The 25,132-nt window shown below is 41.2% G+C and overlaps 1 protein-coding gene across 7 annotated transcripts in view; it reads right to left on the bottom strand.

Annotated features, from left to right (window-relative positions):
- The window catches only part of SEMA6A (semaphorin 6A), a 327,645-nt gene that overhangs the window by 129,337 nt on the left and 173,176 nt on the right, over window positions 1-25,132 (bottom strand). For 4 of the 7 annotated variants that reach the window (XM_075324987.1, XM_075324989.1, XM_075324983.1 and 1 more), the window contains exons 8-17: window positions 23,761-23,880; window positions 21,670-21,758; window positions 14,229-14,446; window positions 12,489-12,620; window positions 8,143-8,298; window positions 6,865-7,041; window positions 5,116-5,256; window positions 4,889-4,969; window positions 2,158-2,216; window positions 1,821-1,841 (exon numbers count right to left, since the gene is read on the bottom strand). In XM_075324987.1, coding sequence (XP_075181102.1) covers window positions 1,821-1,841; window positions 2,158-2,216; window positions 4,889-4,969; window positions 5,116-5,256; window positions 6,865-7,041; window positions 8,143-8,298; window positions 12,489-12,620; window positions 14,229-14,446; window positions 21,670-21,758; window positions 23,761-23,880 — 1,194 coding nt within the window. Of the gene's footprint in view, window positions 1-1,611; window positions 1,660-1,820; window positions 1,842-2,157; window positions 2,217-4,888; window positions 4,970-5,115; window positions 5,257-6,864; window positions 7,042-8,142; window positions 8,299-12,488; window positions 12,621-14,228; window positions 14,447-21,669; window positions 21,759-23,760; window positions 23,881-25,132 lie in introns of all 7 variants that reach the window. The other 3 variants (XM_075324986.1, XM_075324988.1, XM_075324982.1) reach the window with 1 other exon arrangement.

Raw genomic sequence — 25,132 nt, 5'->3', positions numbered from 1 at the left:
TGCTATCAAATATTAAGCTGTCATATATTTTAGAATGCACCATGAACTGACAGCTATTCCTCCTGATCCTCCCGTGTACGGCTCAGCCGAGCGTACACATGTTTTCAATTGGAAGTGGGAGTAAGTAGACATTCAGCAGCATAAAGAGGTTGTCCACTACATAGACAACCTCTTCTCAACTTGAGTTTGCCCCCATAAAAATTGAAAGCACTTATACTCACCTCCAGTGCAGCATTATTCCAGTGCTGCTGGTGTTTGTTCTCTCGGTCTCACATGACGTTGTTACGTCACGCGAGCCCTGTGGCCAATCAATTATGCCTTCCCTTTCCTAGCCTTTGGTCGGATCAAATATCAAGAGAAGGTCAGAGTGGCGACTGGTGCTCATTTCCTATTGATGTTTGATATGTCGAAAAGTGCTGAGAAGGATGCCGGTATTGATCAGGCGCAGGGCTTGCGTGATGTAACAACTTCACGTGAGCTCAGGGAGAGAGAACCCCAGCAACTCTGGAATGGAACCACACTAGAGTAGAATATAAGTGTTTTTATTTTAAAGGAAGAAATATTGAAAAAGGATTGTTTGAGTAGTGGACAACCCATTTAAGGATTGAGCATGTTTAAACTCAAGCACCCGATTCTTCACTTTCCCAACATCTAATATGTGGCTTTATTTAGAAGAATTGAATAGCGTATAGTCACTTATTACTACTGATCTAACCATTGTCGAGTAGTGGAAAAAGCAAAAACAAAACCTAGATTATTTGTCATCTGCCTTTAAGAAATATAGTTTAGCAGCTTACACCACATTGCATTTAATTAGAGCCTTTAGCGACTTTGTCTTCACATGCCAAAATATACCCATCAGAAACAATAGGGATCTGTCTGAGAAGAACTGAAAGTTCTGTATAAATTTAGATATGTCATTTATCCACCTACATGCACAATGGGAAGAAATATCATTTTTATTGCTAATTTGTATGAAAATACTGTCAGGAAAGCAATTTGGAAGGTCATTAACCAGGCATTATCAGATTAAGGGAGCGGAATATATTATTAATGTAATATCAATTTATTAGCTTTGTCTGTGGCAATGGATATCACACTTCCCCAACCGTTCCCACTTTCGCTTAAAAGAAATATTTTTCCTCTGCCTGCAATGTTTCAAGTTTCATATCTTATATCCCCTTATCAGTGAAATACGAGACTTCAACTGGGAGATAAGTAAATATTAATACTCTTGCCACATTGCATTAATAGCCTTGGAGGTGCAAATGAAATTTCAACCTTAGAAATCTTTGCAGGAGCAATATTCCTATTCTGGTCTACTGAACAAGTAGAACATCTATTTTTCCAATTATTTAAATATTTTTTTCTTACCCATATATTTACAATTTATTGCTATTTTAATTTTAGAGTTTCTAGTCTGTAGTTTAATAAAGACATACATAAATAAATTAAAAAAAAATGGATTTTTAAATAATTTGTATTTTCTTAAATGGCAATTTTGGTAAACTCAAAACCACTGAAAGGGATATACAAAAGGTCTACAGTATATTAATACTGCTATTACTAAAGCTGCTTTACAAACGGTTTACAAAACATGTATAAACTGACCATACACTGTGTAAAATATTTCCTGATCTGGAGGTGCGGTTGAAAACTCTATGGAAAAATAGTTGAGGTATAAATTGTAAATGGTATAATAAAAAAAATATTTTTTATAATAATAATGTATGTAAATATAAAATAAAAAATATATTATATGGTATATTTTGAACAAATAAAGCAATTTTTTAAGGCTCAAACTTTTTTTTTTTTCTTACCATTTAGTGCCACAAAAGAATCTGGAAAAGAAACAAAGAAAGAATACGTTACTTCTCCTTTCTCTATATAACGCATGGTCCATGAAATCTAACACTTTCCTTACAGTTCACCTAGTACTTCTGTGAGTTTTACCACATCGACTCAACACTATAAATGCCCTCTCCATTTCCCCTTCTCCAAACATTAAGGTTCCTTTTCATGTCAGTCACAATGATAGAATTCTTTCAGCTCGTTAATGCAAAGTGTCTTTGCTATTATTGTTGCAGGTAATGTTGACTCTGGAATTTCGAAGTCTTATTTCACCCAAAGTAAACACAGGGTTGATTCTTTGCTTACTTTGGCAGTCGCCTAGGCCGTCTGTATTGCCATGCTCTACGTCTTGCTCAAATGGCACTCTGTGAAGAGGGAAGAAAAACACGGGATTAGGAACCCTAGTACACAGGCTACATGCAGCTGGTGTAGAAACATCAAAGCTTCATATGAACAGTTTGGAGAAAAAACACAAGTCAAAAAGTGCAAAAATAAAAGACTAAAAGAAAGATACATGCAGACATGGTGACCTTGACTACATCCCATTAAAAGCTAATGTCAGACAAACTCCAGGCTATTGTTTATGTGACATCTGTTCTATTTGTCAAGTACAAAATAATCTTAGTTTGATGTCCTGAAATGAAAGCTTTTTTATAGATTTTTTTTGACTTATGATTCTAGCAATTTTTAGTCTCCAAAGTAAATACAAAATAAACCCATTTATAGTAATTGAACATGAAAGTTCTACAAGAATGATGACCAGTGGCGATTTCATGTATAATTCAGAGTCCATAACCCAATCCATTTGAAATTACTGCTCGAATTTTCCAATGAACCTCCACAAAGGCCCGCCATGTATGGCTTTTCAAACTATATTTTATCAAAATACAACAGAATAAAGTATATTGCTGATTAAATGATCAATTAATGAGCAACTGTAAAGCAAACACAGCCATAATTACCGTAGTCAATATTGCCCCTATTTTTCAGTTCAGTTTTATGTAGTCTTGGTTTAATTTTATATACTTATAGAAAGTTTTTTTACAAGGTCCTATATTTGGACTGGACCCAATACTTTACGGATCTGCTAATTAAAGATTATATGCTTCTATAAATATTGTTGCTGGATTATTTATAGAGCAAAAAATTACATTTCTACTAGGAGTCATCTATGTAGGTACGTTGCATGGTCAAAACTAGGAATGGAGGTTCAAATTTGGCCAAGGACAACATCTTCATGAAGTTTGCATTTCTAAAGCTTCGGTGGGTAAATATAGAAACTCTCTTTTCCTTCCACACTCTAATATATAGAGGGCACTAGTGGGTTGGGGACTTATTAGCCAATTTTGAAAGCCCCATTGGGAAGCAATCTATGGAATAGAGATAAAAAATATGTTACATATAGTTTCAAAAAAGACCAAGGTCCATCTAAGTCAACCTTCCTTCACCAATTATACATTGGGCTATGTTATGAGTAACAAACGCTTTAAAGTTTTATAGCTTCTTAATTGTCATTTGCCTAATATCTCTAGAGTATTTATTTGAGATATGCAACCTTCTAACATCAGGTGGAACCAAAACATTCCTCCTGATTTAACAAGATGTCTTAGAGCTTAATTTCACCAGTTGTCCATCTTAAGTCTACCAAAAGAATAAGGCTTGAGCATTGTACAAAAAAAGAAAAAAAGTTATAGTTATTAGGACAGAACAGCACGTGTTACCCAAATAAGCCCTTACACAATAATCATATTGTGTCTATGTAGTAGGCTTCATCCTGTCAACTGTGGCTTGGAATCCTGCTCAGATGTCCATGTATTTTTAGAAAGTTACTCCATACGTTAGTCAGATGTCAGCTCTCTACCCAGAAGCTTTTGCTTCTAATTCCCCTTTGTTAATGAAAACAATATGGAAATTACTTACTGTGGGTAAAGTGGCTTCTTATTTTTTTTTCCAGTAAACAAACTCAACTTTTACGCAAGAAATGTTCACATTGGATGGAGGTTATGGCTTACTACAACAACGACTATCCAAATAAACCAAACCTAAAATAACGATTTACCCATGGAAGTCATTAAGCTTTCAGTGGTTTGTGATGTAACAGGTTGCTGTTATTATGAATATTCACATCTGTTTTCTATTTGCAATGTTCTTGCTATTTTTCCTAATCTCTAACACAGCAGACTTTTCAGACCTTCACCGTGGATAGCACTTAAATAGGCTATTGTGCCAACAGTATAAATGTAAGACTACAATTTATGAAAGAGCCACATTGGTAATGACAACAACAACATTAATTCCCCATGGAATAATTGTTCATGATCACACAGATGTTGGAAATCTGCCTGCCAAAGATTATGACCTATGGTGATCACGGTCAATGGTCAACTATGCTAAGCAGGCCCCAGAGGATCTAGATTTTTGGAAATTTTGAGAATGCGTGTGGCCAAATGAATCAATCACATCATTCTCTTGAGGACATGTTTTAAAGACAGCAATATAGGGGAGGTATTGAAATATCTCCAAAAACAATCTCTACTGTGCGCCATATGAAATAAGATCTTTTACTGTAAATCCCACATTGAGTACAACAAATTCTTTGTGTTGATCTGAAAAAACAAATTCAAATTGTTTTCTTTGCTTTAAATTTCAATTTCATATTCCAATGTGTCTGTGAGGATAATATATGGTGTCTCCAAGAGTTTTCCTGAAATGAAAAGTTCTATTATTTTTTTTTTATATGTAATTACAACTAGCTGGAATGGAGGCACCTGCTCGCCAAGGACATCTTTGTCTTGTTACAGAACTCGCACTGTTAAAATTCCTAGGCAAATCCTGATTTTGTAGAATGGAAACATTGTGTCTTTGTGTCAGGCGGTCTTGTACAGTACATTATGCATTCTGTTTTTATTTTTTTATCTTAATTACAACTGTTTCACAGCAGTCAGACCTCCAATACAAAGTCAATTACTTATCCAATTAAAACATTCACTGACATAGTATCCGGAATAGTTATAGCTTGTGATTTGTGTCAACTTACTTAGCACCAGGTGACAGCTGTGAACATGTTCCCGCATCTCGCAACCAAACACAGTATGGGTCTCTGGAAGCGATACAAGTCCTAGACATAAGGGATGGAGAGCACAGAATGAGGAGTTCATCTCGTTTAACCCAGGTGATGACAAAAAGAACATTCTGCGCAATGAGCGATAAGCAACAAAACGCTACCAGTGTAAAATCCAGTGTAATCATGCAACAAGCACATACTTTTTACACTTCATATGTCGTTCACATCTTGAAAGAGGTACCCAGACAACACAGGTGGAAAACGCAACATGTAGGGCATTGTTATGCTTGTCAAGCTGCATTCCAATTATCCTCTTGTCCTCCGTTCCTTCGTAGTTACACCTATACAAAGAGATAAGGTGATTTGTGCAAAATATTTGTAACGTACATGCTCATAACTATTGGAAGAGAAGATATAATGATTCTATATATTCAATATACATTTTAGCTTTGTTTAGCCTGACTTTATAGTATGTTGGAAAAACAGTTTGTTGTGACTCAATCCTTCCCATTTTTTTAATAGGATTCATTGTTACGAGGGGGACCCGGGGAAGCGTGCCAAGATGGGAAATGGACTGCTTCCGCCGGTCAAGGTCCACTGTGCGGTGTAAGGGACCGCCGCTATGGTGGGTGAAGAGTGAGCGGGTTGCTGCTAGCGATCGTCTGGAATGTCACAGACGATCTATGTACACCGATCTGCCCTAACCCGTGAGGGTTGTATGGCACAGATCGCACAGCTCGGTGTACCTGTTGCACGGTGAAGCACAGAGGTGCCCACGCACGTGTGCCAGTGGAAGTCACGAGAATATGGCACGAGGGTAGCACAGAGGTGCCCACGCACGTGTGCTTTCAATAACCAGGTGAGTCCAATGGAGACTTGAGGAGCTCACCTGGGACAGGAACACGGCCTGTTGACGGGGGTACTGCCGGAGCAGCAAGGCAGGAACACGGCCTGCAAACGAGGTACTGCCGGAGCAGCAAGGGCCAAGCCCACAAGAGACAGTAATGCCTGAGCAGTGGCGTGGCAGCACGCTGCCAGACATCCAAACATAGAAGGACGGTCGCGCGCCGCCATGATGGCAGGGGGAGCTTTTAAGGAGGTGCAGCTCCACCCGAGGGCGGGCGCGAGGCGGAGATGACGGACTTGACCCAATCAGGGTCCACGACGTCCCAGCCTGGCCAGTCAGGATTCACCACGTCACCAGCCTTGTCATCAAGCCGTGTGACGTCAGTGAGCGAATCAGGACCCACCACGCATTGCACATGCTCACCCTCCTGCCTCTGGGAAATAGAGGCGGGATCCTCGGTCTCACAATGTGGAGAGATAACGGGAATCTCACTGCTTCCCTGAGCAGTAAACCTCTGCACATTGCGCAGCCTCACAGACCTTCGGGGCCGCTGAGCAGGAGAGTCTGCGGCAGGCCAGGAATGGGAGACTGCCTCAGTCCTTGCCTCAGGAGAGCCACGAGATGTAACAATTCATGCTTGAGTTTTTAAGTGGCTTTGTATACAAAAGACATTAATGGCTTATTTACAGCATATGCCTTAATTATTAGATCAGCCATCCCATAACTCTTGATCTATCTACGACGGCAGCAACTATACCCAGGTAAAACAATGAAGAGATTGCCATTTGGACACATACTCTCTAGCACGGGAGTTCCGAAAACAAGTCATGGTGACTTAACCGTAAATGAATGGATAACACTTCAAATCATAGTCAAAATGTTGTTTTTTTATTGTTTCATTTATCCCTAGCAATATAGTAGTATTGGATGAAAATGGAAAAACTCTAATTAATACCATTTGACTAAATTTTTTAACTCACATCTCAGAGGCTGGGGAAAAGGCATAGCCGGTCTTAAATTTGATGTCAAGCCTGGTTGTGTATTGTGCCATATTGGCCTTATATATATTTATTTATTTATTTTTTTTTAGAAAAAGACATACTTCTCTGCATTGTACACATTCATCTCCTCCAAAAAGAGGCTGTCACTAAGAAAGCCACTGTATCCAGTCCGTGCCAAGAATTTGAGCACAACGCCCCTCTCCGATCCCAGAAACACCACTGTGTGATTATGGTACGGGCCCGCGGCAGTATCTACTGCAATTTTTGTTAAGCGATACCTAGAAAAAGATTACAGAAATATTCTTAATTATTAAATGAGTGAATTTACTAATTTTGTAGTAGAAAAAGAATGATGGTAAATGGATTAACATAATTTGGAGTTCAGATTAATGGTAATAACTCCTAGATGTCAACAAGAGCTGAGTTGTTAGGCCCTGTGCGCACTGGGAAATAACTTTTTCTTAAGAAAAATCCGCACCCTCTGGCAGAATACCCTATCCACGGCAAAAACCGCGGTAATAACGCACCCGCGGTTTTGCCTCGGTTTTGCCGCAGTTTTTCCGCAGGTTGGTTCCTGCGGTTTTTTAACATTATCTATGGCAAAAACCACAGATACCTGTAGAAAAGAAGTGACATGCTCATTCTTGCTGCATAAATTCTGCAGCAAAACCTAAAGTTAAAAAAAACGAAGTGTGCGCTCAACATTTTTTTTTTCCCATAGGTTTTGCTGGGGAAGGACTGCAGCAAGGTTATGATCAAAAACCGTACCTTTTCTGCCGTGAAAATTGCAGCAAATCTGTGGCAAAAACCGCAGTGTGCGCACAGGGCTTTAAACATTTTTTTTCCGCTATATCATAAATTGCTGAGTTATCAAAAAGTTAAACTCACCTTCAATGTGAAAGTAAAACTATTTAAGCAAACTCTATATTCCAACCCACGTTCCCGCATCCCGGTCATAGTATTATTGTTTTTGTGCAGCTGTTTCATGAGTCTTAGAGGATTTATATGAAACAGTGAATTAATTAAAATAATCTGTAAATCTCATCAACAGACAGAGCGTAATGGCACAAAAAGTAAATTGGCCAATATGCTGGTGTGATATTGAAAGTTTCCCCCCACCACTATCTAATCTCATGAGGCAAACTAATAACGAAGGACCTCCTGATCTCTATCTTCACTGACATCTGGTTTTAGCACAGCTGAAATGACATTTCATATCTTGAAAGCAGCCCTGGGACGTTTGTGGCATCTGCCCTGAGCTCTCATCACTTCATGCTGGAGAAATGCCAAAAACAGCAGATATGTTTACAGACCTTCAAAGTACCTGAAACGCGTTTCCTAAAATCATAGTCTACTGCAAGACACCGGAAACGGCTTACCTAACCATGGTCCGTAGAAACAATGGCTTGTTTACTATAGAGGGCACGGCCTCGTCCATAAGGGGATGAGTTTTAATGAAATTAAGAGTGTCGTCTGGCAAGTCATTGGATGTGGGATATCTTTCTACTGTTGCGGATCCAGCACAGCAGCCTGGTCTGGAGACGGAAATGGAAAATATGGAAATGACACAAAGCACATAATAAGGTATCATACAAAACATTGGTTTCCTGAGTTTAACCTCAATAAGAGATGTTTACCACAAAAAAACAAATTGCTCTGTATCCAAATGGAGCAGAAAGATTCCATAAACAAGGCTGTTATTAAATCCTCGGGTTTCAAGACTCAAATATAACTAAGCAATTACTCCTTTGGGGTGACATATACTAATGTGGTCAAACCCTGACAGATCGCTCGTTATCTTATATTACACAAACGAGCTATTTGAGTTTTATTAGGATAAAATGTCAATAGCGAAGTTTTATGTTTAAAGTAACAAACATTTTCTCCGCCTTTTATAAAATAATTGATGCATAATGTCAAGTTTGACGGCATATTCAGATTCGATATTCATTTAATAGCTATTTTTGGTTAAAGACCAAATACTATGATGAGGGTGGATTATGTTGACTTTCTTTAATTCCAATTATTTCAGACGTTTGGACATAAAGTGTGAAGTTAAACATTTTAAGGTGCATAAAAGTGTAAAGTAAATCTAAAATTATTTGTTTCAGAAAACTGCACAAGCAACAAAACACATATAATATATAGGAGTATTTCTAAGGGAGCATTTACCCTGGCTGCTACTCATTTCCCATTAATCGCCCAGTGTAAACAGGCTGATAAACGAGTAAAACACTCATTCGTTGGGTGAAATAAGTTTTAAGCATGCTAAAAAATTATCCTAATTGGCAGCACATCATCCTGCATAAACAGGGCTTGTGCTGCCAAGAACATTGACAGTCTGTCCACACAGAACAATCTATTAGCACTCATTCTGTGTAAATTGTAAGTGCAGTTGCCCTGTCTAAGCAGGCTATTATGAGACCGCAGATTGTATGTAGCCAATTACTGTAATTGATGGCCACAGTTTGGCCACTTTCAACAAGCTTTAACTTTACAAGCAGGAACTGTCAGCAAGACATTTCTTTGCAAGTTAAAGTGAACCTGTTGGATGCGCGCGGTTTCAACAATATCTGGGTGCCTGACCCGGGCCTGTGATTCCGTGAGCATGATCCGGATTTGGCAATTAAAGTAAAAATAAACAAAAGAAGAAATAAGTGAGAGTTTCATACTTACCGAAACTCGGTGTCATGGTGGCACACTGCTTCAGAGTCGTGCATTCACTTCCTATACTGTGCATGTATACACACAGCTTTCCATGTTTTCCCTGCCACCGGCCATCCTGTCCTCTGTGATTGGTTGCAGGCTAACATGCACCCCAGCCTGTGACAGTATCTGCCTGAAGTAATCGCACATTGCGGCTCAGTAATAGGCTACACTCATAGCTGGCAGTCTTCTCTATGGCTGCTAGCTGTGAGATGTAGCAGAGCTAGATGTGTCATCATGGGACCTCGTGTGGATTACGCCGGAGCTGCAGGGTGTTGGGGGTTAATAAAGAGGTGAAGAAGGGTGCGTTTTGTACTTTATTCCAAATAAAGGATTTTGTCTCTGTGTCTGTGTTTATTTACATTCACTTACAGTGATGCAGGTATCTCATAGACGCCTGTGCCATCACAAACCTAGGGCTTAGTAGAAGCTGTGCGTTGCTATTAACCCCTTATTACCCCAATTGCTACCGCTCCAGGGCAATCGAGAAGAGCCGGTATTGCACCGGGATTGTCACATCTAATAGATGCGTCAATACTGGGCAGCTGAGGGGTGAGAATACCAGCCCTCAGCCGGCGTTATCATAGCTAGGGATGAAAATTGGGGGGACCACACATCGTTTTTTTAATTATTTATTTAAATAATAATAATAATAATAAAAAAAAAAAGCCGCATGCATTTTTTCTTAGGCAGCAGTCACACTTGCGAGGAACTCCCGTGAGTCTGACATCGCATTACCGCAGCGCACTTCTGACAGGAGCGTGCATCTGTTTCTAGGTACATGCATGCTCATGCTCAGACAGCGGCAGGCTGTGCCGGGTGATGTCATGGCAGGCTCGCATGATCTGACATCGCATTATTGGCACAGCCGCGCACTCTTCTGACAGAAGCGTGCATGTGTTTCTAGGTACATGCATGCTCCTGTTCAGACAGCAGCAGGCCGTGCCCTTATTACCCAATTGGCACCGCATCAGGCCAACGAGAAGGGCCAGTAATCTAATAGATGCGGCAATACCGGGCGGCTGCGGGCTGAGATTACCAGCCCCCAGCTGGCATTATCATGGCTGGGGATGAAAATTAGGGGGAACCGCACGTCGTTTTTTTAATTATTTATTTAACAAAAAAAGCCAGAGTCACGCTTCCGAGGGATACACTGTATTCCCCGCCCACCAGCCGTCCTGCTGCCTGTGATTGGTTGCAGTGAGCTGACACACTACCACTCAGGGTGGGGGCGCATCTAACTGCAACAAATCACATGTACCGGTGGGTGGACAAAGTAGTGAATATTGAATTGCCAGCTCCGGAAGGGAAAAGTGTGACCCGGAAGGAGTTTGCCTCCATGACACAGCCTTGGTGAGTATGCCACACTCGCTCCTACCCCTCTATCTCCTCCACAAACGTTTTTAATCTCCGTATTCCAGTCACCATTGACTTATATGGACACCGGATTCCGGAGTGGATCGGACTCTTTTTAAAATCTGGCAGTGATCCGCCGGTCCCGGGTTTTGGCGGGTTCGATCACCTCTACTCATGAGTCTTTTCACTGAATAGCTGGACTTATACAATTCTCCTCTTAATATCAGGATTATAGAGTAATTCTGACATGGATTTTTAAAGTAACTTTATCAGTCTCATTAAGTCTAAAAAATCTATTTAACAATGTAAACAGTTTGTATTGTGAAATCTGGTGACAGATCTACTCTAAAAAGGTTGTCCAGACTGAAAAGACAGGAAAGCTTTTTTTCCACAACACTTGGCCAATGTTTATGTCTGGTATAGCATCTAATCCAAAGTTTTCCTTTTAACTCATGAGTAATGATGAGCGAGTGTGCTAGCCACTGCTCAGTAGTCAACCAAACATTGGGGGCCATGGGTACGCTTGGAGCTCAGCCGAGTATTGCGGGTGCTCGGATATGTCATTCGTCACACATTGAACACAAAGCACAGGCTCTCTGTGGTGAGTGATGTGTGCAGGCACCTAATGAGAGACACTTGCAGTCTCTGAATAGCTCTCACTGGGGGGTAAAAACAATGCTTTTGGTTGTACCGTGTCCAAAAAAAAACAAAACAAAAACAGCCCCTCTGCTCTGGAAAGGCTCTATTTATGACTGACTGTATGTGGACGGAGAGCCAAACTGCCCAATTATTGACTTCCACAACACTCATTACTAGAGTTGAGGCATTTCAGAGCACCTGACCTCAGTAAAGATCACTCAAGTTTTGTAGTGTTCACTCATCATTACAAGTATTGATCACCGAGCCTTGTACTGCTTGCTCATCACTACTGATGAATGTGCTCCGAACTAACAGCTGCTCATTGATGGGGAGTTCTATCTAGATTTCTATATAAAGAAACAGAAGTTCCAGGCGGCACACAATCCTTCAAGGTGCACGTGTCCAAGGAAGGCATCCACAGTATAATTGATACAAAGGACCGGCACTCCAAAGCTTCTGAAATATTTTTGTAGTTTATTCCATCATAATATACAGGCGTAAATACACGTTTCGGCTAGTAGTGAGCCTTTTTCACATATAGATGTGAAAAAGGCTCACTATTAGCCGAAACGTGTATTTACGCCTGTATATTATGATGGAATAAACTACAAAAATATTTCAGAAGCTTTGGAGTGCCGGTCCTTTGTATCAATTATTAGATTTCTATATAAGACACACACATACATGCCATAAAACTGCACGGCAAGCTACGCTACAAATGTGTTCACCCTCATTATTCCATGAATTTGATTAGGGACTGCACTTTTATTATAAAAACTTACCATCTTGTGGCGACATGCTAACAAAACCCCAAACATGCTACAGTTCAAATTACAACTATGGGGTTGTCCCATACAGCATAAACATGTCCCAACAAGGTGCCATGATTTTTTTATTTTTATTTTTTAAAAAAAGCTGGTCATCTTATGCCTTTAATCTCAAGAAGAAAAGTAAGGAAGGACACAAGTGAATTTTCTTTATAATCACCATAGATCATAACAACTAAGGAATGTAAAGGTTTTACCTGGGCTTAGGAACACGCTCATCTGGAACAGGCGTCCATGTGGAATCTGGTGATTTCTGCTCCTTGAATCTCCCAGTAAAAACGCTGGCAATGTCAGCCATGTCGTAAGCGCAGACAGCAGATCCGGGGATGCTGCAATGTGACATTTTCCAGAATTTATTACTCATTCCATAGTTATGCATACAATTTGTGCCTGAAACACATGCCTCATAGAAGCCCTACTGTCATAGGAAGCTTAGCTCTGAACTCCTGACCCTTATCTATTGACAACTGAGGGCAATCCCATGCAAAACAGACAAATGTAGCGCCAGTCGAGTTCCTGTTAGCAGCCTTTTCCTCAATGGCGTCTAAAAAAAGACCTAATTACTGGGAACTTAAAAAGAAAGAAATCGCCTGAGAAACCGTCTCTACCATGGGGTTTGCACAGCAGGTAATGGGCTGCTAGAATTATGGCCTATTATTTTGAAGTATTGGCCTGTAGACATTATCAACACATTTCTAGTGTTAATTCACAAAAAATCCTACTGTGCCACGGAGACTAATCTAGGTCTGCAGTGAATGCCACCTAATACTTAAGCATCCAATTAAGACTTGATCAAAATTACATCATTTGGCATTTGTGTTTCCCAAGATTTCGATTGAAGAAAAAAATAGGCCAGTTTACTATCTTTTTTTCAGAAAGGAAGGAGCATTTAAAAGCACTTTGAATAGCTGTTATATTGTAGTTCACATTACAGGCAGAATGAACAGTTTTAAAAATACAGACCCCATCAACAACGTAAAATTAGTGGCTATTATTGCACTATTGCATTATGAGTCTCCTGCCTCTTCAACAACCAGTTTGTTGCTGCTTTTAAGTACAAGTCTGTTTTTACAGATTTGAGACATGCATAGAATAATAATATGATCTTTAAAGGTAAAACTTATGTAATTTTCCTCTAGACCAATTATTAATACAGAAATTAAAAAATAAAAAACATATTAAAAGGATTGTCCAGTACTCGGACATCCCCCTTTCAATCAGTATGTTTCCTTCTTGTAAAATAATAACAATTATACTCATTTTCAGTGCTGGCATTGTTCCAGCAAAGTCAGCACTGGCTCTCCCGAGGCTTGTATGACAATGTCATGTGATCCCTGGGGCCAATCAAAGGCCACTATTTCACTGTCCCCTCCTTTGGACAGTGAGAGCTATGGCTGCTCTCACTTCCTCCAGATTTGTCTGAAGGAGGGGAGAGTGAAACGGCTACTGACTGGCCCCATGGATCGCGCGACATTATGTCACACAAGCCCCAGGAGAGAGTCAGTGCCAACACTGGACGTTGAGTGTGTTATTATTTTACAAGGGGAAAACATATGGATGGACAAAGGGTAGTCAGAGCAGTGGACAAGCCCTGTGATTTATATTTTATATTTATTTTATAAAAAAAATATTCTTTTATTCCCTGTTGTGAAGTAAAATAACAAGGGCAAAATACTGTCTAACTAAGCTATTTGTTCCCATTTACATAGGAAAGATAGTGAATCCAGTTTAAAAAAATATGACAGCCTGTTCAAGATACTAGTTTATTTTTTTATAGACATTTTTAATACTATGGGCTTAGAGAGGTGTAAATGAAAGAGGGCTTAGATCTTACTGTCAGAAATCTTTTTTTACCATGATTTTAGAAAACACACTCCATTATGGAAGAAAAATTCAGTGCGGAAGCTTACAGAAGAGATTAAAACAGCAGGCATTACCTGTTATACGGCGTGGAGAATGTAGCAAGCACAACATCACGGCCATTAATATGGATCACATCAGTAACAGCTTGCAGTATGTTAAAGTAGAAATGGGAATCACCAGGAACAGAGCAATTCAATCGAGCTTTAAGGAATGAAGTCCACTGTTTCTCGAGTACCCTTTGAGAGCCTCCCATGTCATTCTTGCAGACCTGCGCAACTCTCGGAAACACCACCTACAGAGCAAAACAATATTTTAGCAATAGTGTCAGAAAATGCCAGGATATGTAATAGGATACAATAGCTATGTAATCCTTTGGCGGAAAAAAAATAGCCACCAAAGGGAAAATTCAGCACTGGAACCATGTGTTGTAAAAGATAAGAATGTGTCATTTAAAGCAGTGCAATAAATCCCCTAAAAGATCAGATGTCTGCAATATATAAATTAATTTCTAGAAGGACTGCTTAGCTTTCCATTTCCACAGACAAAAGCACATTCTGCTTGTACAGAACAGATTACTCAGAAAGCCGGATGCTTCTGCAAATCTCTACTCTCTAGAATGTTTAGAAGATCTTCATTGACTTTTTTCCATAACCCCCAACAAATCTTTCTTCTGTACAATTCAGCCTCTGCCGTCTTATTCTGTTTTAATAAGTGGAGAGTCTCAATGACATTTCAATCACTGAAGTCATCCGAATTGTATTTTGTTTTGGTTTAATTAAAGATTATGCGGAATTAGCATTTGCACTTATGAATTTAGAAGCTTGTTTTACTAATCTTTTCAAGCGCTACATATTCCCCACAATATGTGTCAGATGATCTGTACAAATGCGCTATGGGAGCTATCTTCACGCCTTACACACTAACCCAACAAACGCTGACTCAAATGAATATAAACGTAACCAAGTGACAGCCATTTTAGCTTTCCTCGTACAGTTTTAGTAGGATATTCAAATTAATTGGGGCTTTGCGTAGGATTCTGAACATTCCTCTTTGATCAGACGATTTAGTAGGCTCAAAGGGAAAATGGATCACATGAAAAAATTGGGTTTATCTTCTTTCACTTCACATTATCGCAAGACCTGATCGAGGTCAAGGAGGGCCTAGCGCTTGGGCCTTTATCTTTACATTTCTTGAGGCAGTAAAGGATGGCATGACTATCCTCCCATGGGGTGACTATGTAGAAAGTGGTTCAGTTGCCCCATCTCTACTAAGTATTGTGCTGTATTACTATATTTTATGCTAAGTGTTTTATATATGTGCTGAGTGGCGCTGCTGCAGGAGGATGCATTTTCCTGACATAGCAGAGCCGACTGGTTGTAGCGGCTGGCGCCACCTAGTGCTGAGGCCTGATAAGACAAATGTATGTTTTATGGTATAATTGCATAATGTGCATTTTATAGTAATGTAAAGTATTTTATAGTATAATTTATTGTGTACTATTAATGTGACTAGAAATGCAGGCTTACAAGAAGGATATAGATAGAGTTTGTTAGTAACAGAAAGAGTGATATGCAGGTGCAAGCAGACACAGAGTTAGGTAATTTTGGTAACTGAGGAAACTAGAGTAAGGTGGGAAGAGTGACAGAGAGTTAGTTAGCCAGACAGGCCAGGAAGTGAGTCAGGTCTGCCAATTGTTGGTAAAGCAAGGACGAACTCTGTACTTGAGTCCGTAGCGGAACCAAGTGGTACTGTCTATGTGGTCCGGAGCATACAGCTCACCTCATAATGGGCTTAAGAGTGTCCAGGGACCAGTTGGGTGTCAGGGAGAAGTGTACCACTGGGCTCATATACAGGTCAGGAGACTAGAAAGCTGTCCGAGGGCTTTGGAACATTACTAGAAAAGCTGAAAGAACTGGAATTTGGAGAAGCAGGAGTCTAGAATTAGCTACTGGAAGGCTTAATATCCAGGGAGAGGGTTAGTGCAAGAAAAGTACCTGAAAGTAAGGTGGTTGCAGAACAGGAATCTATAAAGAAAGTGGCCATGTCTGTCCAGAAGATTGAAAGTCAAATAAAGCGTTTGTTGTTGTGTTCCAAAGAATCTTTCTGTGTGATGTGCTGCTCTGCTATGTCTACGATTGTGACTGGCAGTCAGGTTGCGGACGCACCTCAGCAAACCCAAGTAAGTGTCACACCCCTCGGCCTGGGTGGAACACATACACAAGTTCAGTCTAGTAAAGTAGAGCGGTGCCCATCCGGCCATTACCCGGCTCCTCTCTTCAACTATCCAACATTGAAATACCTGTGGATTGTGGGAGCCTTACATAATTTATTTTATACCACCTATATGGAATGAAGGAGATTAATACCAAAATGGACCTCCTATCCATAAAAATATTGGTAAATATAATGATGAATAGGTAAAATGTTCAAGTCTATAGAAACCCTGTAGTATCATCTTCTTGGAATCGTTTTGCTAATATGAATAATTAATTATTAATTACTATATATGGTAGATATGATGTACAAAATATATTTTGACCTTTTAATATTACTACTACTACTACCGTAGTACTAACTCAATGTGTTCTACATTAGAACCACTAAAGTAGATTTTTTTCAACTTGTCTAATTTTGTTGCCCAGGTATCAATGGTGATAATTTTAGTTTCACACATAACCCCACAGTTCACATAAATTTTAATCAAATAACATCTAGGGATGAGCGAGTAGTGAAATACTCAGACTCGCTATACTCATAACGAGTAGGTAATAATACTTAGGCACGCGTTATGAGTGGCGAATCCTATGCAAGTCAATGGGAAATGCAAGTAATTGTCTGCTAGACCCTACAAAGCGGTCTGGGGGCTGAGTAAAAGGCTGAAATAGATGCATGATTGTTTAAAAGCTGGGCGGTAAAAAGCCGCAGGCTATTTTAAGTAATCAGCTGATGCACGCTCCCTGCCCTGGTTCTTCGCTTCCTGGTGCTGCGCTCCCCGCTGCCCGGTGCTTCGCTGTCCGCTCCCTGGTGCTGTGCTCCCTGCCCAGTCCTAACTTAGGATCGGGCAGGGAGATGGCGGGGGAACGAAGCACCGGGTCAGTGGGGAGTGCAGCACCAGGGAGCGAAGGACCCAGGCAGGGAGCATGCATCAGCTTATTGTTTAAAAAAGCTGCCGACTTTTTACCGCCCGGCTTTTAAACAATCATGCATCCATTTCAGCCTTTTACTCATACCCCACACGGCTTTGTAGGGTCCAGCAGACAATTACTCACATTTTCCATTGACTTACACTGGACTCGCTACTCCTAACAAGTAATTAGAAGAATAATCGCGGAGTAATTAGTAGTCCGAATACCGTACTACTCGGCGAGTACCGAGTAGTAACGAGTATACTCGCTCTTCCCTAATAACATCCAATCTAATTTTAACTATCTGGAAAATGAGTGCAATCTTGGAAGCGACACTTCTGGCTACATATATATTTACATAGTCTCTATTTGGATTGAAACAGAAAGACAATCTCCTGAAAGTGAGTCCAGCAAGTCATCTCAGATATCACATTTGCATCTGACATCATGCCTTAAAAATAGCAAGTTTATTTATTTTTTTTATTTTTTATGTGTGACTTCAAGTTTATTTCCAGCTCCTATTTGTTTGATGTCAGCACATGTTGCAAAGAAATATGGGTTGATAAGTAAGTGCTCTGTAGACTGGAAACGTGAAGTGACAAGAGATCAAATTGCATGGCTCCTGCTGGTTAGTGTTCCTTGGATATATATTCTCACCCCAGACAGTTCTTAAATAGAAATAACCCTTTAAGATGTCTAGAACTGTCTGGTATACAATACTACAATATGGTCAGAATAATTATTTTAATAATTTATCGTTGGAAGATTTAATTTGCTTTAATAGGGCAAATGTGACAAGTTATTTTTTTAAAAATCCAATACTTCTCCCAAAATGAAGTTACATTAATAAGATTTGTTGTTGATTTTCTGTGCAACTCCACTTTGGGAATGTCATCACATTATACTGCTCATAGGTTCAAAGATTAGTAAAATGGGGATGAAAAAATGGCTACGAAGGATGAAAGGCAAACAGTCGGAATAAAGCACAAACACAGTCAATTTGTGATATTTCACTCTATGGCTCCATCAAGAGTTCAACCTTATAGGGAACATGTCACCAGATTTGACTACTATAAGCTGCAGCCACCACCAGTGAGCTCTTATATACAGCATTCCAGAATACTGTATATAAGAGACCAGGCCACTCTGTATAACATAAAAAAACACTTTTATAATTCTCCCTAGGGGGCAGTCCAGTCCGATGGGTGTCATTGCTCTACCATCTTGCGCCTCCTCTCTCCAGTTCGTCACCTCCTCTCTGCTTCGATCTTCGTCCTCCTTCTATCCAGCAAAGTACTGTAATGTGCAGGCACGAGGAAAAGTCAAAAGACCACCCGCGCATGTGTGACACCCTGGCCGGGCCAGGTAGTCACAGATAGGGCCCCGCACTACACCAGTCCCCTAACAAGGTGATAGCAGCCAAACATTTAAACCCTAGTCACGTCCCTCAGTGCTTGATGGACACACCAGGGGGCAGAGCCAGGCGGAGCCACTCTACTCTCAAACTCCACTCTCTAGCCTGAGAGTGGAGTTTGAGAGTTGAGTGGAGGAGATCAGGCCTGTAGCAGACTGACAGGTGCCAGGGTAGGAGCCCGGGCACCTTTGGCTAGGAGGCAGACAGAGGCCTCTGCCTGCAGGAGCCGGGAAGACGGCTCGGTGGAACCGTGGTGGACCGGAACAGGGTAGTGGCCCGCCGGTACCGACCCGGGGAACCGACTCGGAAAGCGGAGCACAAAAGGGGGTAGTCAAATCCTGAAGCAAGGTCCAGAAGCTACTGGGAGCCAGCTAATTAACTGATTGCGGCCAGGACTTTAGGTCCTGTCTCACTCAAAGTCCCGACTGAAGGCAACAGCCCAACGAGGGGGATAGAAAGCCACCGCCACGGCAGAGAGATCCCATGGCCCAGCGTCTGCGGGCAAAGGACTCCTTCGACAATCACAAGCTGGGGAGCGGACTCCTAAAGTTGCAAGTGCAGGTAGTCCATCATCACAAAACAGGTGCAGGAGAAAGGCAGAGACCACCAACCGGGTGGGGGACCAGACTGCAGCCGGCTTTGGGCACCGACCACCATCACCTTGGTTTACCAGAGACTCGTGTTTACTAATAGTGAATACATCAGTGCCCTCCGGCCGCCCATCTCCCTGCATCGCCCAACTACTCCCCCAACGGGTCCCGGAGCAACCATCCCTACCCACGGAGGGGTTAACAACTTGCTGCGCAACATCTCCCCCAGGTGCCCCATAACTGCAGCGGTGGTGTCCACCTTCACCACAACCCGTGGGTGGCGTCACAAACTCAAACATGGCTCCGGCCATACACCTACGTTCCCCCAAACCGCCAACCCCTTTTAGATCGGAGTGACCGTGGACCTCCGGGTCCGGAGACCCTCGAGCCACCCAATGAAGGTCCAGACCTGAGCGGCTCGGCTGCCGCCGAGCACGGGGCGGCACACGTGCGCACTACAATACTTTGATCTGCCCTGAGTAGGGAAGATCAAATTGTACCTGCACATGAACTCAATGCCGGCTAGTGTGGATGTGAGATGCGTCATGCACATGGACCTCAATAGAAGGAGGACGGAGATCGCCACAGAGAGGAGGCGCCACACCGGAGAGCAGCAACACCCATCTGGGTTCGTACAAAAAAGTGTTTTTTACATTCTACAGCGGGGCCTGGGCTCTTATATACAGCATTCTGGAATGCCGTATATAAGAGCTCACTGGATTGGATTTAATCCCAATTTTTTAGAAATTGAGAGGGAACAATTGGCACACAAAAAAAATGTATGGCTTAAATACAATGTGAACAGGGCCTTATCTTAAAGTTTATTGCGGAAAGTTAAGGTGGTGTCACACACAGCGACGACGACAACAACGTCGCTGCTACGTCACCATTTTCTGTGATGTTGCAGCAACGTCACGTCGCTGTCACTGTGTGTGACATCCAGCAATGAGCTGGCCCCTGCTGTGAGGTTGTTGCTCGTTGCTGAATGTCCTGCTTCATTTTTTCGTCGTCGCTCTCCCGCTGTGAAGCGACGAAATGAAGCGAGCAGGGAGCAGGAGCCGGCATCTCGCAGCTGCGGAAAGCTGTAACCACTGTAAACATCGGGTAACCAAGGGAAGACCTTTCCCTGGTTACCCGATATTTACCTTCATTACCAGCCTCCGCCGCTCTTGCAGCCAGTGCCGGCTCCTGCTCTGTGCACATGTAGCTGCAGTACGCATCGGGTAATTAACCCTTTGTGTACTGTAGCTAGGAGAGCAAGGAGCCAGCGCTAAGCAGTGTGCGCGGCTTCCTGCTCTCTGCACTGTGTCATGTAGCTGCAGTACACATCGGGTTAATTAACCCGATGTGTACTGTAGCTAGGAGAGCAAGGAGCCAGCGCTAAGCAGTGTGCGCGGCTCTCTGCTCTCTGCACTGTGACATGTAGCTGCAGTACAAATCAGGTTAATGAACCCGATGTGTACTGTAGCTAGGAGAGCAAGGAGCCAGCGCTCAGTGTGCGCGGCTCCCTGCTCTCTGCACATGTAGCGACGTTATGATCGCTGCTGCGTCGCTGTGTTTGACAGCTAAGCAGCGATCATAACAGCAACTTACAAGGTCGTTGTTACGTCACAGAAAATGGTGACGTAACAGCGATGTCATTGTCGCTGTCGCTATGTGTGAACCCAGCTTTACATGTGATTTACGACCTGTGACTCAAAATAAAAAGGTCTATTTTTTTTTTTTTTTCTAATTGTCACTTTGTAGTCAAAGACAGGAGGGAGGAGTACAAAGAGACCCCACTGACAATCAGTACAATCTTCATGTCCTTAGCTTAAGGCTAATATCACTCAAAACATAGAAAAGTCTTTCAGCAACACATTTTGGGTAAAATAGTGATCATGGACATATTTCTGCATTCCTGAGCATAATCCTATTACAGACTGCTGGGGTTAGCTTCTCCTCAGTCTAAAAAGGCTGATAAATAAGAATAGATTGCATTCAGCTGGACATGTGGATAAGATAAGCTTTAGGAATAGGGTCTGGTTTTCTTACCAATAATGTATGTATGGTTGTCTATAAAGAGAGGTAAAATGGATAACATCACCAGCAGAGTGCACACTTCTCTCTGTATACTGACATCTTATCATTTCCAAAGGGCAGTAGTTTCCCCACTTATCTGTTCCTAGCACTGCGGAGTTCCACTATATGCTTCTCCCTCAAGCAATAATATCCTACATAAGAGTACTGCACTTGAAAGACATTATAAAGTTTCAAGATCTGCAATGCAATCTTCCCAAAAGGTGGCCTTGTCAGGGTGATTAATGATTCTCATTGCAAGGCCTCTTATTGCTGGGATGACTTAAGAGCGGTGGCACAGGTAATTTACGTCCATTTCTTGCCCTACCTTTCCCATGCTGTTATATTCGACTGCAATTTCACGATAGAAAAAGTAGATAAGGTCCCCATAATCTACGGCATGTACGAAGTATGGCTCTGAAAATAAAGTAGGAAATGTAAGGCAGGAAAACATTTCTTAGGTACATAAATGGAATGTAGTTCACAGAATTTCATTATTGATTATAAATCCTACAATCGAGCTTATCATGAAGAAAAAAATCAAGAACCCAAGCCGTGCATATACTACTAGGGAAAGAATCACATTTTGGTGAAGAAGGGATTCCTGGTGTTGGGTGGGGAATTTCCTTGTATAGCAATTTATTCTGCTGTTCTCTTGGACAGGTACATCATAACCAATAGTGTTATCTGCTAATAGTGATTACACTGCTCAACCAGTTATTATGAGACAAGAGTAAATCTCCTGAAATTAGTTTTGGGCAACTCTTTCAATTTGACTGGCAGATTTGCTTTGGTCTGAATAAAATTGGTCCAAATCAAAAGTGCCCCGATTGCTGTGAAAAGACATTTTTTTATGCCGTGCCATCTCTTCCGACCCAAGGCATAATAAACTGATTGATGTGCAAGGGTTAAAAAAAAAAAAAATTATACTCATCTTAATATTCACCTATCTTAGGTCGGGACTAATATGTTACCCGCAACTTCTCAGTCCTCTCTTTCATTGTTCCAGTGCTAATTGGTTACATTTGGTCAATGAGTGACAGCCTGAGGCCAATCATTTGTGTTAGTGATTAATAGGAAGCACCAGAGGGTGCTTGAGAAGAAGCACCAGAAGAACCAAGAACCTGCACACACTGGACGAGGAAGATGTGGTGGCAGGGGCGGCATTTGATAGGTGAAGGCTTACGACAGATAAGTATAATTAATTTTATTATCTTATTTTACTCCTTGCTAGCCCTCAAAAGAAGACAGCAAAATGGTGTCCGACTAGCACCTATTTTTTTGGCTATTTGCAAAATGAATCCCAAGAATTTCAGATTTGCAAGAACCTGAATTTTTTGAGAAATTTGGAAGGAATTTGATTAATTAATGATTGATTTCCTTATTTCTAGTTGATATGGCTAAAGTACAGATGAATTTTTATGTTTGTATTAAGCAATAATACCCGGACATGACATTGCTGTACTAAAAAGGAGCTTAGAGCACCAAGAGCTCAATTTTAAAGGGGTGGTTCACCCCATTCCATTACTGGCCACATCGATATAATATTAAGAAAAAATGTTTCTCTCAAATGCTTTGTGTTGCCAATAGTGCCTGTAACTGGTGCTACTGCGGTCCGCTCACCGCCTTTGCGTGACACCTGGGTTCCATGACCTCTGGAATCCAGTGATGTCACGTCAACTGAAGAGGGCCCCAGTCTCTGTGAGTGACTGGGCTTTGGGCAGCATTTCACAGCTCGTCACAGCCCAGCATCACAGCGCAGCATCTCCCTGCACCCTCCTCCTTCACTGCAGGGCATGCAAGCAGGCGGGATGCTGGGCTGTAACAAGCAGTGAAATGTCGTCCACAGCCCAGTGACTCAGGAAGACTGAGGCCGGCTGCAGTGATGTCAGGTGAACAAAAAGTTGACCTGACATCACTGGACATCAGAGGTCACGGAGCCTGGGGATCACGCGATGGGGATGAGCGGACCACAATAGCGCCGCTCACAGGCACTATTGGCAACACAAGGTATTTAAGAGAAACTTTGTTTCTCAACATAATATTGATGTGGCCAGTAATGAAAACGGGTGAACCACCTCTTTAGTTTCTGTTGAGCTACAGGAAACCACATATTGAAATAATAGTACACAAGGAAAAATGCTGCCATATTATGGGCATGTAATGTGAATTATTATCCAATATGACATTTCATGTGAATGCATTATATTAGGGACAATTGGTCTTTACAGAGATTTGCATTACATATGAGATGTCCTCAGGCTACAAACTGTGGCTTTGTTTGGACATTGCATGGTGGTAACATGATAGATCGCAGACAGTTTCTATAGAGAATCTCAAAGACTTTTGAATGTAAGTGTAAGGAAACTTTTACCTCAAAAATTCTATATTACTTGGATAAATAGTCAATGAACCTTACCTTTCAACCACTTGGAGTCATATTTGACGGTCCGCAGAGTCGGGCTTTCTCCTAGACTCCGATAAATGACAGCATCAATTGCAAGGAAGTCAGTCACAGTTGCAGAATAGAGTTTTCCATCTTGAGGAGAAAAGGTGCATTAAAGTATTATTTTTCATAAATTCAGTTTATCAAGATTTCTAATTCTATCAAAGAATTCCAAAATTACAGTATATTACAATAATAATACAAAGGGTTAAAATAACTTATTCCTTGTTGATAACTATAGTTTTTCATACAGCATAGTCCTTTTACATGGAACCTGGCGATATCGATGGGTTCAGCCAGTATTCTAAGGTGTATGGTAGCCCCTGACAATTGATTATTGCGGTCATTCCTTGACTTTGGACAGCCAATCTTTTTGTTTTCTTCGAGATAAGCCATCAGAGACAACTGGCAGTGGCTCTCTCACAGAGAACACAAGAGTGTATTACCAAGCAAGCGATCATGTGAATGGGAGAGCTGGCCAAGATGGCTGCTTGAGAAACGCCCGGCTGAACCATATAATTTGGCCAAGAGCCATCTAATGTTAATAGCAAACTTAAGTTTAGATGATGGTAAAGATGACTCACTGTAATGATTTTGTATCTCTTTTTACTCACGGGAGAGTGATTGAGATATAGGCTGAAACTCTGAAATGTGTATGAAATTACAAGAAACTTTGCAATCTGTCAATATAAAGAAGACAATATGCTATGATGTTTGTGAGGTCCTCAAGCATCTGTGTAAATAAAGTTGTTTTTTTTAATGATTACAAAGAACATACTAAAATGTTACAGTATCATAAAACCATTTAGGGCCTTTGGTTCATATTTCCACTCCACTGTAGTAAATAAAAGTTCAATTATCATTGATTCCTATAAGCAACTGGGTCATTTTTTTTATCCATTTTTAAAACAAGAATCTTAAATAGCGTCAGTTCAGTCCCACAAATATAATCTGAAGTATTATCCCTAAAAGTGTTGATGATTTTGTTCTTCTACGAGGACTACAAATGTTTAAGAGGTCATCTACTAATGGGCAATCTCTTTTAAATGCCTCCAATATGTGGAGTGAAATGTAAAAAAAGATACTTGCCCACTGAAGTGGCACTGTACCGCTGCTCATAACCGATTTGCCCAGTGTTCTTGTATCATCGCTTGTCATATGAGTGCTGTGGTGTATCAGAGGCAATAGTGGACTGCAGTCTACATTTCCATTACAGACAACATCTGGTGCCGGTCCAGAAGATCACTATTATGCCTTTTTAAGGTTACTTAGCATTTTGAAGCATTCCAAAGGAACTATGCAGCAGTGGAAAACCCCTTTAATGTATCAGTAGATATAATCATGT

Source organism: Anomaloglossus baeobatrachus, chromosome 1, assembly GCF_048569485.1.
Source record: "Anomaloglossus baeobatrachus isolate aAnoBae1 chromosome 1, aAnoBae1.hap1, whole genome shotgun sequence".
In the NCBI taxonomy this organism is placed as follows: Eukaryota; Metazoa; Chordata; class Amphibia; order Anura; family Aromobatidae; genus Anomaloglossus; species Anomaloglossus baeobatrachus.
Note: the sequence above shows the minus strand (reverse complement) of the source record. Positions and strands in the feature narration are given on the sequence as shown.